The sequence below is a fragment of the Cervus canadensis genome, chromosome 19, assembly GCF_019320065.1.
Source record: "Cervus canadensis isolate Bull #8, Minnesota chromosome 19, ASM1932006v1, whole genome shotgun sequence".
NCBI classification, from domain to species: Eukaryota; Metazoa; Chordata; class Mammalia; order Artiodactyla; family Cervidae; genus Cervus; species Cervus canadensis.
In genome coordinates, this window is record NC_057404.1 from 46,885,587 (window position 1) to 46,901,339 (window position 15,753).

General features: G+C 35.5%; 1 protein-coding gene across 23 annotated transcripts in view; it reads right to left on the reverse strand.

The window, feature by feature from the left end:
- The window catches only part of COL25A1 (collagen type XXV alpha 1 chain), a 492,664-nt gene that overhangs the window by 32,883 nt on the left and 444,028 nt on the right, over positions 1–15,753 (reverse strand). For 20 of the 23 annotated variants that reach the window (XM_043438685.1, XM_043438674.1, XM_043438683.1 and 17 more), the window contains 7 exons: positions 12,156–12,179; positions 11,491–11,535; positions 7,402–7,446; positions 5,181–5,261; positions 4,272–4,334; positions 3,579–3,629; positions 1,130–1,156 (listed from right to left, as the gene is read on the reverse strand). In XM_043438685.1, coding sequence (XP_043294620.1) covers positions 1,130–1,156; positions 3,579–3,629; positions 4,272–4,334; positions 5,181–5,261; positions 7,402–7,446; positions 11,491–11,535; positions 12,156–12,179 — 336 coding nt within the window. The remainder of the gene's footprint in view (positions 1–1,129; positions 1,157–3,578; positions 3,630–4,271; positions 4,335–5,180; positions 5,262–7,401; positions 7,447–11,490; positions 11,536–12,155; positions 12,180–15,753) is intronic. The other 3 variants (XM_043438670.1, XM_043438679.1, XM_043438684.1) reach the window with 1 other exon arrangement.

The window sequence follows — 15,753 nt, forward strand, 5'->3', positions numbered from 1 at the left end:
CTCCAGGCTCCTCTGTCCACAGGATTCTCCAGGCAAGAATACTGGAGTGGGTTGCCATTCTCTTCTCCAGGGGATCTTCCCGACCCAGGGATTGAACCCAGGTCTCCTGCATTGCAGGTGGATTCTGTACTGTCTGAGTCACTGGTGAAGCCCCCAAGCAGCCTTGAGGACTAGCTAAATTTTTCTACTCAGAACAAAGCATCAAAACAGAAGACTGCTACAACAGCTGACATTTAGTGGGTGTTTATCAACAGCTGCACCAGACCTTCCGCTAAGTGTTCTATAATCATACCTCATCCAATCATCACAACACTCTGAGGCAAGTTAACTCCTCGAGTAAAGGAAGGATTAGAGAGGGGAAATAATCTGTCCAAGGGACACATGCCCTGTCAGTGACAAAGCTGAGATTAGAACATGGGTCCTTATCATAGACACTCGCAGGAAGGAGTCTGTCTCATATTAATCCTCCAAGGTGTCGTCTTGGTCTACACAAAGGCAAAGAACACATCTTCATCCATCTTCACAATTTGAACTGCACTAATTCTGACAAGGAAGGGCTATCCTCCATTGTCCTCTTGTTAGTTCAAATGTGGAATACATGTATGTGATGTAATCTTCTTCTCAGTATAGCACACTTGATATGCCCTACCTCATTCTACACTAGTGACCTACAGGGAAATACAAAATTAAGATGCTGGACAATCAAAGCATTTAGATGCAGTAACTACTATATGAAAAACAAGAAGTATCAACCAATAACATCTGAATATATAACTAGAGACACTATACTAGGAAAGAGCATCTGGACTAGTCTCAGAAACTCATCAGATTTACTTTTTTTTTCTTTTGGAATGTTGATTTTGAGTATAATATTGTGATCAGTAACTTAAGAAACTGACATAGTGACAAGGAAAAAGGCAAAATGAGGACTAATTAATCTCCAGGCGATATCACTTAAATTTGTGGTAAGTCTTTCCTTGTGAAATTTAAACATCTGGATACTTAAAGGCTTAAAGATTATCAACATTACTTGACAAATAAATAAGACAGGACAGGCATGCATCCGTCATGCTTCTCCATGATTAACAATGAAATAGAAATCAAACAAACAAGGGATTTGTTGGATTACCTTTGGTCCAGGAAGTCCATGGGGTCCCTGAAAATGGAAAACACAGCTTTTTAATTAAGAATTGAATCACTGTTTCTCAGCAGAAGTGACTATTATATGAAGTAACAAAAGAGATGTAAAACAAGAATCTGGTTTGATCTACAGCTAGAAGCAAGCCAGTGGGTATTAACACTCAGTGAAAGTTCCTTCCAGCTCTTGGATGGCTCTGTAATAGAAAATTCATTAATAGCAATTCTTTCTGCTGAGTATCTCTGACAGGGAGAGGGGAATCTGCCAGGGTTACAAGGGAGGGAGAAAAAAAACCAACACAGAAAAAAGTGTTTGTGAACCCATACTACTTCTATTTCTCAAATTCCTATTTTAAAAAAATCTAGGTGGACTGTGTGAGCTACATTATGAATTTATATGAAGTAGAGGTCAGCCTTAAAAGACAGAAATTTGCTAAAAATACGTTTGGAACTCTAAGTACCAGTAGAGGAGATCTTTTCAGTTATTAACTCCTCTAACCCCAAGGTTTTGAAAAATCTAGAGGAGGAAGAAAGTGAGGAGACGACAGTCAAGTGTGGAACCCTGTTGGATCATTTCGTTAATTTAAAGCTAAGAAAAGGATTCCAGGAGAGGAGCGCTAAACATTATTATTTAGAATGCATTTATTTTTACAGAGATGAATTATTCAAGGCTCAAATGTAATAACTGTTTACCAATGGAAGGAAGTCATAACACATCCATGAGTCAGGGCTTTTCCCATGTATTGTGTGGAAAATCTAAATACAGAGACTAATTAGCTAAACTAAATTAACTTAATAAAGGTTACTGTGGACTGCATTAAATTTCTAGCCATTTAAATGAACTATTTGGAGACAGGAGTATTTAAATACTTGTCAGCAAAATCACACAAGAGGAAAAAGTTTTTGTTTTTTTTTTTAAATCAAGCAATAGATAGATTTGTTATACATGTCTACTTTGGAATAACATTTTCCCTTTGAATAAGTTGTGGATAAACATTTTCAGGAAGTGGTCATTTTATCAAGTATTATTCATTTTAGAAGTGGTTTTAAATTCCTTTAAACTAATTAATTTTGTAATATGAATGGATATAGCATTTTAAATTTAATTTTCTAACAAAGTGGTGGGAGTACAGAAAAGCCAAAAGTATGCCATTTTCTTGATTCTTAAGGAAATGTTTAGTTTTTTTTAAAAAATATGGTTAATTATAACTGTTCTGTGGTATGAAATAGAAACCCAGTAGATGATTGGGATCTGGTGCTATGCTCTGTGGTTTAGACCATTCCAATGAAGCTCTTTCTTGGAGCACAACTGGAAGGAAGAGCGACTAACACATTGTTTAATCTCTGGGATTGAAGACATATGGTTTATTGAGACACCTTCGAGATGAACGTGACCTAAGAGGCTGCCTGACTTGCTCCCCAACCTGTCCTAGTCAAAAGCATTTGAAGCACTCTGCCTTCTAGTTCCAGCCTTCATACAATGGTCATTAGGTAGACATTTGGAGAATGATGCTGGTTTAATGACTACCTTCTTCACCGAACATGAATTCTATGAGGACATAGTCATTTCTCCACTGGTCACTGAAAGATATCTGCAGTGAATACTGTATTTGCCAAAGTATGTAAAAATGGAAAAGAAAAAGATCCAACAATATATTACCATATCATGTGTAAAAGTGAGCTTCCGTTATCATATTGTTTTATAAATGTTCTTATTGAATGTTTCATTAAAGGGTCACAACCCTCAAAGTTGGTTAGAAACATGGAATTCCCTGGTGGTCCAGTGGTTGGGACTCTGAGCTCTCACTACTGAGGACCCAGGTTCAGTCCTTGGTCAGGGAACTAAAATCTCGAAAGTCACGCAGGGCTCAGACCCCTCTCTCCCACTGAAGTTTGTTAAAAAACATTCATTAATAGCTACAATTATTAATCTTGTTATGGCATTAAAGGCCTAGAACAGTGACTGGTTAAAATGATTTTTCAGTGTTCATACTATGTGAAAGTGAAGTGGTAGTTGGTCCGTCGTGTCCGACTCTTTGCGACCCTATAGACTATAGCTGCCAGGATCCTCTGTCCATGTAATTCTCTAGGCAAGAATACTGGAGTGGGTTGCCATTCCCTTCTCCAGGGGATCTCCTGATCCAAGGATTGAATGGGGGTCTCCCACATTGCAGATTATTTATGGTGTTAGTCACCAGAGGGGTACAGTAAACTTGCCGAACCCGTTTCTTCAAATCTCCTATCACAAAACTACCCTATTGCTTTCCAACATACATGTTTGGGAGAGTGAAAGACAACGCTGTAAAATCAGAAAAGCACCTCCTATTTTCTGCCTGGGAAGCACCAGATACAAGCTGGCTGCTTTGAGGGATGAGTTGATGTTTTCTCTGGAGGTATGCTCTTAAACAAATGATTCCATTTTGGAGAGCAGGGAAACTTACCATGGGGCCTGGTGGACCATGGGGACCTGGTGGGCCTGGTGGGCCTATGACCTGCATGTCAGGAAAATAAACATGGATTTGGTCACTTCATTTAGATAAGGCAGTTGGGCTTGAGTCTCAAGCTAGGGTTCTGCTAAGGCCATTAATGGTTGCAGAGGAGGGATATTGGAAGAAGTAATGTGCTTGATTCTCTACATTTGGAAATTCGTTTGTGAGAGAAAAAAAAAACACCTAAAAAAAAAAATACAGTTGTTCTACAAAAGCCAGAATAAATCAAAAGCACATTAAAAGAAGAGGAAGCAGCTGATTAGCAAGAAATGCTATAATGCTACAACCACGATCAAACTCTCAAATATTTCACTAAGCAACAACAGGGGCTCTGGAGAAAAAAACAAGAAAAAACGTAGGTTCTACATTCACAGAGCTCGACCCACAAGCATCATCGGAAAACCATTGGTTTTCTCCTCAGGATTAGACAGTCCTCTGAAAAACTGCTTCTAACTCAGACCTCTGAGACACTTTTGTCTCTTCCCGTACAAGGCTGACAGATATTTCTTCTATAGTTTGACAGACCAAGAGGATCGTGGTCTTTCTACTGTTGATAAGCTATCTGGCATGGGCTGAAGTTGGTGAATAATTGGCCCATTTCAGGGTTTTTTGGGAACCATGAACATTGAGCCACCACGGACTTACGGAAGGGCCCTGTGGACCTGGCAATCCCGAGTCTCCTTTTTCTCCTTTCATTCCGTTGGCACCCTACAAATAACCATTAAGAGTGGAGCCGGTCAAGTTACTTGCAAAGTATAGGGAATGGCTGAATTTTCTCCCCAAATCCATCATCCTCTTGAAATTTTTATAATATCATGCACATGATATATAAGACAAGGATTTATCTTCTTGCATTTTAGTTTCAAGCTAAGCAGCAAAGGATTAGCTAGGATTGTGGATGATTTGTGAAATAAACTATATGGTAAATAAAAACTAAGTTATGCTTGATGGGTTAAATTATACATTGCTAAATATGTCCTATTCTAACTATTATATTTTAATGGTGGTGCTGACTTTAAATAGTAGTCTTTTAGTTTTCACTGGCATTTATGCATTTCCTTGTTTTAAAAAATTATCTAGGGCAGTGAGGTTTTCTGTATTTTTTCCCTATATTTTTCTACATTTACCTCTCCAAATTCTCAATAAAAATTATGGGCAAAACCATAAAAACATCACCCCACAATACTACACACATAAAGAGAATACTTTCAATTGTAATTTGTTTTTAATTATTCTGTATTTTTTGGTTTTAAAATTATGATTTATTTAAAAATGATCAGTTACACCTTATGTTAATGACCAACTCTATTTATCTTACTATCTTCTAGTGAAAATAATTCAAGAAAACATAAAGGTTTATTTTATAATTCATTTGGTTAGATGCTTTAAAACTCTTCCAGTGCCTTAGTTGTAGTTATTAACCAAAAATACTTCAAATATTTAAAAATAAAAACATTATATAAATCATTGGATGAGACTTCAGCTAATAATACAACTATTTTCTGATTATTTAAAGATCTCAATATGAACACATCTTTGAAAGTATAAACATACCGGTAGTCCAGGAAGTCCAATTCCTCCTTTTTCACCTGGCATACCTGGGTCCCCCATGTCTCCCTTTGAGCCTTTGAGTCCCTACAAATGACATGATTTGCACTTAAGAATCATACTGACCATTGATGGTTACATAGTAGGGAAAATGGAATTCCAGATCAATTTTGTCAACAAATGGATCCTATGCTGAGATGATTCTGATTTTCATTTTTAGGTAGAGTTATCTCTTATAGCAACCTTCTACATTAATCACTATAATCTCCCCTTGTAATGGAAGAGATTAAATTCTATTACTTAGGCCTTTAAGTATGAAAAGCATAAGCATAAGTGTTGACGTCATTTCTTCTGATTCCACATTTTTACCTGGTAGCTAGTTCATGTCATCAGTTCTGAAAACAACTTAATGGATTTAACGCATAACAGAACAGTACACATTTTGAACCAGGACCTAGTGTTATAGTAACAAAAGTACAAATAAGTTTCTCCCATCTCCATTCATTATACATTCCCTACCCTTTCTTAAGTGTAGGCAGAAGTTCCGGTCACCAGTTTTCAATGGTTAAGTCTACAGACTGGGAGATCATTCATTACACACTCATGTTCAATTAATGCTTAGAAATACTTCCACTTTGTATTTTCATTTTGTTCTCATGACATCTCTATGAGGTGATCCAGGATGTGATTTTTATTCTTGTTTTACAGTGAGGAAATAGATATATGTGGATTCTGAAGGCAAACATAGGAATTTTGCAATACTAATACTGAAATTAATGTACATCATTAAGCATTTTCACCCAAGGAGGCTTACCGCACTATGATCAGATGGCCCACTCTTCAGCAGAGATGATCATAGCTATTTCAGTTATGATTATAGGCCTTCCTGGTTGCAGTAACCTGTTCAACTTTCCTGTACTAAAAACTACTTAAGGACAGGAAGGTTCTTTTCTTGTTACTTACATCTATTTCATAGCACCTACTTCAGAGTCATCTATTAGGAGGATGGGTGGGTACCTAAATAGACAGATGGATCTTAAAGCTAATCAGATCCTGGTTTTTAGGAATCTAGTAATAACAGCAGGATAGCCAACCCAATGGACCTAGTATAAAAGATTTTGTAAAGCCTGTAGAAAAAAATTCAGCTATTTTATGTGTAGGGATGTCTATGTAGTATATTATAATGTACATCAAATTATTTATAATGATTAACTGGGGAAAAACCACTGGGTTTTTAAATGCTAATGTGATCTCTGATGGATACAGCAGATCATCTAAAGTCTTTTTTTAGCTACCACATGTTAACTTAGTGTGACATTATATGATTTCAATATACAACTCCGATATTAAAATAACTCTTCTCTTAATTTACTGATCTAATACAAACTTCTGAGGAGTTTATTCCACAAGCTGTATAAATAATGTCCTTGATTTCTTATGATCTTCTTGATTTTAGTCATTTCTTGGGTAAATTATGGAAGCCCAGGAAACATCAGATATCTTGAAACTAATTCTTGTGATTAGACTCTCTGAATATTGGATATTGTCCACATTCACCTGGTCAGATTCATTTCTTTCAGGGGTGAGCAAACCATCGCATAGGGCCAAATTCAGCTCAGGAATTGTTTTTGTACAGGGTGGATGTTTAAAATAAATTTTAAAAATTTGATAGAGAATGTATATGGTCTGTAAAGCCTAAAACATTTACTCTCTGGTCCTTCACAGAGAATGTTTGCCAAAATCTCTGTGTTAGGGGGAAACCCTCAGAGATACTGTCATATTCTACAAAACTACAAGTGTCCTGTCTTTTCTAATGATCTAGAAAATTAGGTGTAATCTTTATTTGGGAAAATAAAACAATATCGAAATAACATGTGTAAGCAATATCTAATTTTGTAGACTTAAATTAATTTGTATTCACTGATAAGAATTAGATAATTCTTACTAAATTGGTAATGATCTTGCAAGTCTAATAAAAATTCATGGATATGTCATTGGTAGATTGATCAGAGTTATTAAGATAAATCTAAGGTATCATATAACTGGTATGTTTCTACAAAGAAAAGCAATGTCTACTTTAAAACTAATTGCTTTTTAAAGCTAATGTAGTCTCTAGAACAGAAGGTAAAAAAAAGAGAATATTATATATCAACAATGTCTTCAAACCTATAATAAAAGGTAATTAATAATGATGCTTTAAATGACAGTATATAGCTTTGAAAATTACCTGCTCTCCATCAACTCCTGGGACTCCCGGGGATCCTGGCTCTCCCTGTTAAGATAAAAATTAATGGCTAGCTTCTTATTTATCATTGGTAGCATATTACACTAAAAATGATGCAAAAAATGATGCTAGTTGGTAACAGTACAATTTACCTTTCAGCAAATGCATCCTAATTTGAATATGTTATTACATCATACCACATCATTACACAAAGTGAAATAACATTTTTTGAATACTATGTATAATAATATTTATCCATAGCTAATTAAGATCCAGCATTTAAAAAAAAATTTATCCCCTCATGCGAGATTCAGGCTAAAAAAATTGCTATCATTTGATGGCAGAGCATATCCTATAACGACAACCTATATGCCTCAATTAGTTAATTTTTTTTAATCCTTAAAAATTCTGTATGATGTCTCTTATTTTCAAATTTGAGAAAAGAGCAAAAACATAGCAGTTAACTTAAGAAAAAATAACATGCAAGGGCACATGCATTTATAATATTTTGCCTGGCATTGTTTGAACAGTGAATACAAATTCATAATGATTGTGAATGTGCTATTTCCAGATAAGCCTCACTGAAGGACATAATAAATCAGATAATATCTTAATCCACAGAAAATTACTTTGGGATCAATTCAATTTCCTATACTATGCTAGGAATGAACTAAAGTTACTATTCATAGTATGATTTATTAGAACCCTTGACAAACCTCAGATACATGGATTTATTTTTCTTAACTGAAGATGCTCCATTAAAAACAAATTTAAACAATGTGCTAGAGATTTACTTAAACAACAAATGTCCAGTCACCTTTCAATCAGAAACATACTGAACAACCAAATTCTTTGAAAAGACAAGATATTATATCAATGGGTCATTTAGGTAGATCCCATTATAAATATCTCTGATTTCCACACCATGGAAACTTTGTAAAACCAGTTCTTTGGAGTGAGTGAATGGCTTGCCTCACAGACAGATTTCCAAGGGAGCTGACTTGAGGCTGTTTTTCTAGAAAGGCTTGTTTGGTGATGTTATAAACCACAATATTGAAATGGTTGGAGCTTCTTTCCCTGGTAAAAACTTTAAGAGCTGTTTGGTCATAGTGTGAAATTTAATCCTTCCAAATGTTAAAGGAAGGCATGACAAACAAATGAAAAAAAGAAAAAACTTTTTTTTTCCTTTAAATTCTAGATTTCCTGCTCTTTGTGGTAGTGGCAAAGTTTATTCTGCCACAAACAAGTCTGCTGAGGTTGGATGCAACTGGTTAAGCCCTAGTTTCATGCAATCTGAATATCTGTCAGCACTCTGGGTTGGATAATGGTTGCTACACTTTTCCTTTCAAAATGTGACTCACAAATGTTTAAAAGAAAAATACAATTCATGAATTATTTATCCTTCACCCACCAAATGTAGTTTGTAAAGTAATTTGATATATAGGTCTTCCCAGGTGGCGCTAGTGGTAAAGAACCCACCTGCCAATGTAGGAGACATAGAGATGGGGGTTCGATCCCTGGGTTGGGAAGATCCCCTGGAGGAGAGCATCGCAACCCACTCCAGTATTCTTGCCTGGAGAATTCCATGAACAGAGGAACCAGGCGGGCCACAGTCCACAGGGTTGCAGAGAGTCAGACACTACTGAAGCAACTTAGCTTGCACATTTGATATATAAGAAGTCAAACAGTCCTTGTTTGATAAAGGAAGGAGAAATACTAATTGACTTGGTTCACATTCAGTCTGAGGCTCTGAGTCCTGAGCCGGAATGAGTTTTATATTTGACTGACACTGCATTTGCTGACTCCAGGTCATAGGCACATCTCACTCCAATTATCCCAACTTTCTCAAGGGGAACTCACGGAAAGCATCAAAGACTGTATCAGCTAACCCAGGATCTCAATTACAAGATCATTGTCAGGTCTGTGAGGTGGGCCAGAGTGCCAGCAAGGTGGGAAGGGTAGCAGGTAAGAGGTAAAGGAGGATGACTAACCCCGTCCCCACCCCACTTGTCTGGACATTCATTTGGCCAATTTCTATTGCCTTTCACTTTCAGTTCAAAGTCATTCTTGACCCCAAGGCAGAGAGCACACTTCCTGTATGCTTCTTACCCAATGCACTTACTCTATTTACTAATAACTGTGCCTTTCTTTCCTTTCTCCATCCTTGAACTGAGAGCTCCTTGTTGAAATCCCTTACTATATCCGCCTATCTTTACTAGGTATTAGTACTTATCATGGAATAGAGGTCCACCAATTAATTATTGATTGATATGATTAATAAATCAATAGCAGTTGAATTATAAAGCACAGGGGATGTACGTTTTAACAACATAGATTTCTTGACTAGGTAGTCCTTCGTGCCTCTTTTGGGTCAAGTCCTTTTGGGCTTCAGTTGGCCTCTGAGCTATAAAGAAGAGTCAAGTCTTAAGTTTTTTGAAGTTTGTACAGAATAAGGCACACATTTAGCATTGAGGACAATTTTGCTTCTGGAGACTTAGTCAAGTGAGGGGATAAAGCAAAAACTCAGACCTTGGTTGACTCTACAAAGAGAAAAAAGGAATCTGCAGATTTTCTTTTAGATTTTCTAGTCTAGCTCACCAAGATATTAAAGAACAGGGATCCAACGACTTTTGCATAGCATATCAAATACTGCAATGGGATTGCAGTTCATTAATTTATTTCATCAAAGAAGAGATAGACTATTTTAATTTAATGACATAAACCACTCTGTATGTCATGATTGTCACCATCTCTTTAAGGAACCTCTAGATGCACATACTATTTAAGTTCTATTTCTTTAAAAAATCTTTCTTGTCTCTAAAATAACTGAAACAATCTATATTACAAAAATTACAATCTATACTATTAATATTTTAAATAAATTATGTAATTTAAACCAGAAAGTTTAATTTTGTGTGTGTGTAAATTTAGTGAATTATGTTAAATGTTCAAATCTAGAAAAAAATAAAGAATAGGGATCCAGGCCAACTTGTTTACCGGGAACATAAGCTGTATATTATTGGGTCATTTTTTTTGTGTTATATCTCTTAGGGACCAGAATGTAAAAAAATCCCCAAACTTACATTAATGTTATACATGAAATCTGTTTGAAATTAGAGTCTATGTTCTAAATATATCCCACATAGGCAAGGATCTTAGTAATATTTTACTCCATGTTCCTTTTTCTAATAGAAAAATAATTGTTTCTATGTGCTAGTTTTCTGTTTTTAAGTATCTTGAAAGAGAAAAGTACAAAAACTGGTGTGTGCATTTGTGTGTGTGTGATAGATTTTGCAAATAAACTGCCTTAAGAGGCATAAACAGAAGATGAATTTTGACAACACTTGAATCACCTACAAAAAACCCAATGACAAAGTCATATTTCAACATATGTAGTTCAGTCCTGAAAAGACAGAATTGCTGGCCATGTGTTAACTGATTGAGCACGGTTGAATAAGCTTTAGTTTGGAGAGGAAAAGCTAATGCTACTAACAAATTTTTGATATAATCAAGTAATTTTGTTCCTTCTGTTTATAGTTGGTTTTTTTTTATTAGATGAAGTTTAAATGGCAGAACAATTGAATATATATACAGTATACAGTGTTGTAAACATGACTGAAAATGGTTTCTAAAATTATCATTTGTGAATGTGTCATGCTGAAGCTTTTCTTGTTCTTTTTATTACAAAAGAATTGAAGATAAAGATCTTTTTTAATGTCAGAGCAAATCTTCCTTCAATCCTTCTCTATTTAAACATTTGCCTTTTTTCCATATACCACATTAGGTATTTCTCTACACTTACCATTTCTGTAAAACTTATTTCTCTTTTGTTTAATACTCTGTTTTTCTGAGCATTCTCCTTCTAAATTTAATGCCATTTCTATTTCTTTCACTTCTTTCCTGATTTTTATTTTTTTCTGATTCCTCTTCCTTCAGTCCAGAACTCAGTTTCTATTTTCCGCTCTCTTAAGCAATATTGCCGATCTCAGCTCCTCCAGTATTTCGTAAGACTGATTTTCAAAGACACATATATTTAATATGGATTCTCTGCACCATATGTAGTAAATGGAAACAAATAAAACAAAGAATAACCTTTGGCCCTTGTAGTCCTTGAGGTCCAGGTGGTCCAGGGGGACCCTAAATCCAGAAAAGACAAAGTTTTAAAAGATAGCAACTATCTGTATTAGAATGTATACTTTAAATAATAAGCACACGATACACTTCCCTAATTTCTATCATAATCAAATATCCTCCAGTATTGATTTGCAAAGAGGAAACATTTCACTGGTTACAGAATTATAAAAACCACCTACATATATGCAAAAAAACCCCCACCATATTTGGGTTAAAATAATGCTCTCAAGTTGATTTGTAAAATAATGTAAAATCATTGCTGCCCTGTTCCACATTCATCTTTCAGGGTTGAATTAACGTCCTAATATTTCCTCTGTTTCTAGAAACACTTCTCCCACCCACCACAAATATTTTAATTTCCCAAACACTAAAGAACAAAGCTGTATTATTGAGATAAGGCCAAAGACTTTTAAGAAAAATAGCAATAAATTTTTTCTTGACTTGTTTTTTAACTAAGCAGACAAAGTGATTCAACTGGGGCAAATGTTCTAAAAGGTTATTGACATAAGAAAACATATTAACTATCAGATAAAAACAGTGGCTACATTAGTACCATTATGACCGGCATGCATCAACACTGAATACAAAGTCACAAACCACAGAAATCATGCAATAGGAGTTACCGTGACTGTTAAGGTGGTAATCCTCTGTTGGGAAAATGTATTGATAAAGACAGTTACCTAATTGCGTGCCAAAGTACAGTAATACATTTCTGAAATAATCAACTTTTGGATTATGTTTTGGTAAGAACTGACAAGAAACTGAGAACGTATCATCCTATTTTTGAATGAATACCATAGATTGTAAAGTTTCTTTTTACAAATTATTTTTAGAATTTTATTTAAAACCCTATGGATAAAGAAAATGTCAAAATTTTAATTCACTTGACTTAAATTATGAAGTAAAATAGTATGCACCTGTGGTTTGTCAGCATAACTGTGAGCTAAGAAACTTTGCTATTCATAAAAGCTCTGTTTCTAGGGCACCTTGATTAGAGAAAATGAAATATCTAACTGTATAAGTCATGCTTTTGTCTTTTAGATTGTATCTTGTTTGTTGCATTATAATTAGCTTAAGTGTGTGTGTGTGTGTGTGTGTTTGTGACATGACTAAGATAGGAACTGACATGGGATTCACCTTGTTTCTGAAAGCAAAGGGCTTGACTACTGTGTCAAAATATGTTCTCTCAAAGTGTGAATCTCTAAAACAGCCAATTCCTAATCCACGAAATGTTTTTGCATTAAGATTTTCTAGTCTAAGTGTTATACAAAAACTTCTGTAAGGCCTTTTCTTTTTTTCTTTTTTGATGATTTAAAAAAGCTTTTTTTCTTAAAAATTCTTTATTTTTGACTGAGCTTGGTCTTCATTGTGGTGCACAGGCTCTCTCTATTTGCAGCAACCAGGGGCTACTTGCTAGTTGTGGCTTCTCACTGCGGAGGCTTCTCTTGTTGCGGAGCACAGACAGTATTAGTGGTGCTCGGGCTTAGCTGCCCCCTGAAGGTCTGTGCCACTTTTATGGGATTTTAGAGGGGAGAACATTTTCTATTAGGAGCTCTGGTCCAAGAAAAAAACACTGTCCAATTACATGTGAACTTCTGAATATCAGTCAGCATATCCATCCCTTTGTCTTCCACTACTCCATCAGTTCAGTTCAGTTCAGTGGCTCAGTTGTGTCCGACTGTGACCCCATGGACTACAGCACGCCAGGCTTCCCTGTCCGTCACCAACCGTTACTCCATTCCATCATCTAATTCAAGGTGCTGTTTTTATTGTGTTGTAAAAAATAATTTTAACATTATCCATCTATCTCACTTCAGACACTTGAGTTTTTAGTGATATAGTGTCATCATTTCTTAGAAACAATGTATTTATGGACATGTAGAGATGGTTCAAGTTTGTATTCTATGGTAAAATCGGTCATAGTCATTACAGCTTCATAGAGAACAGGGTAGGAAAAAACAATCCAGTGCTTTTAAGGTACAAGGCAAAATGGCCACAAACTGGGGGCAAGGTTATAAAAAAATCAAGGTCCAGATTTTTATACCATCATATACATGTAACATAAGATACCACTTATTAAAGGATTCACCTGGAGCAAGAGTTGAATTTATGGTTATGAGAAAGCTACTTCTCAGCTCCTGTATATAGATGAGTCATTTTTTAAAGGCTATTAGAAAATTACTGAGCAGAAATAATTTCTTTGCCATAGCCTTCCAACTAAAAATTCTTTTTTTTTTTTTTCCAACTAGAAAGTGAATCCAGAAAAGCTTAGAAAGGGGAATAGTTTAAAATTTGAACTCTCAGAAGTTTTCCAATCTGTGCCATACATGCTTCATTTTCTACCTAAATGTAAAACTAGTTTGTCTTTTTTTTTTTAAGGATAACAACATGTTTTATAATGAATTGCATAAATGAAAGAATATTATTATTGGAAACTGAACTATTGAACAGATGGGGCTTAAATGACTTTGTTAAATAACTATATCTGTGAGGCCTAAAAATTATACAGGGTAGTTTCCACCCAGTTAACAGAAGAACAAATGACAGAAAACTAAGCTAACTTCTCAAAAACATAATTTTTACTGCCATCCTGAAGAACCAGTATGTAGAAACTCAGGGACTTCGCAAATACGTTGGCTCACTTTGGATTTCTTGTATGTGGTTCCTCTAAGTTAACACGACATAAACTCAGCAGGGTTCTCTGCTGAACTTCAGTAATGATTTGAAAACCAGAATTTTGGGTAGTGATGGAGAAAGTCATGTCATTCTCTACTGAGCTGCGATGTGAAATGGAAGGCATGAGATAGAAAAGCTGTAAATTGGTTGAAGGCTAGCAAGATGCTGGGTGATTTATTCTCTGAGATGCTAATGTGAATCTCTTTAGGATTAAAGGTTATTTTCTTTCATGTCTTATAATGAAGCAAGCTTAAAATCACCTCTGATTTACCCTAGAGAACAGGTTTAGTTTATATGGTGTTGAGAAATTTTAAAAGCTTGAGTTAGAGCTTTTAAGAGCTTTTAAATGAAAAGGTTTTGCTGCTAATTGTGGAAACATAATCACCTTAAAAAAAATAAATGACTTATGACAAATGTCCATGTAAATACAGGCATACCTTGGAGATATTGTGGGTTAGGGTTTCAGACCACTGAAATAAAGTGAATATTGCAATAAAGCAAGTCATAAAAATTTTTGATTTGTATGTAATTTGTATGTAAATCCCAGTGTAAGTAAAAGTTATGTTTAAACTGTAATGTGGTCTATCAAGTGTGCAATAGCATTATGTCTAAAGAACAATATACATACCCTAACTGAAAAATACTTTATAGCTCAAGGATATATTGTACAATAGCCAATATTTTATAATAACTATAACCTTTAAAAATGACAAATCAGTATATTGCTCACCTGGAACTTACGTAATATTGTACATTAACTATACTTCAATAAAAATACTTTAACACTAAAAAATGCTAACTATCATCTGAATGTTCAGAGAGTCGTAATCTTTTTGCAACCGTAACATCAAAGATCACTGATCACAAGGAATTCCCTGGTGGTCCAGTGGGCTGGGGTTTGATCCTTGGTCAGGGAACTAAGATCCTGCAAGCCACGTGGTGGAGCCAGGAAAAAAATATCACAGATCACCATAACAAATATAATCAAAATCAACAAATTTGCAATATTGTGAGAATTACCAAAATGTGGCAGAAAAACATGTAGTGAGTAAATGCTACTGGAAAAAAGGAGCCAACAGACTTGCTTGGCACAGGGTTGCCATAAACTTTCAATTTGTTAAAAAAAAAAAAAATGCAGTATCTTCAAATTGCATTAAAGTAAAGCACAGTAAAAGGAGGTATGCCTGTAACAATTTTCAATAGAGGTAACAATAAACAGTCTTGAATATTCATTGAAAGGACTGATGCTGAAGCTGAAGCTCCAATACTTTGCCCACCTGATGTGAAGAACTGACTCATTGGAAAAGAGCCTGATGCTGGGAAAGATTGAAGGCAAGAGGAGAATGGGGCGACAGAGGATGAGAGGGTTGGATGGCATCACCGACTCGATGGCCATGAGTTTGAGAAAGCTCCACGAGTTGGTGATGGACAGGAAAGCCTGGTGTGCTGCAGTCCATGGGGTCACAAAGAGTCAGACACAACTGAGAGACTGAACCGACTGACTGAGGATTGAGATTCAAACATGAACTAGTTGGTTGTGATGGA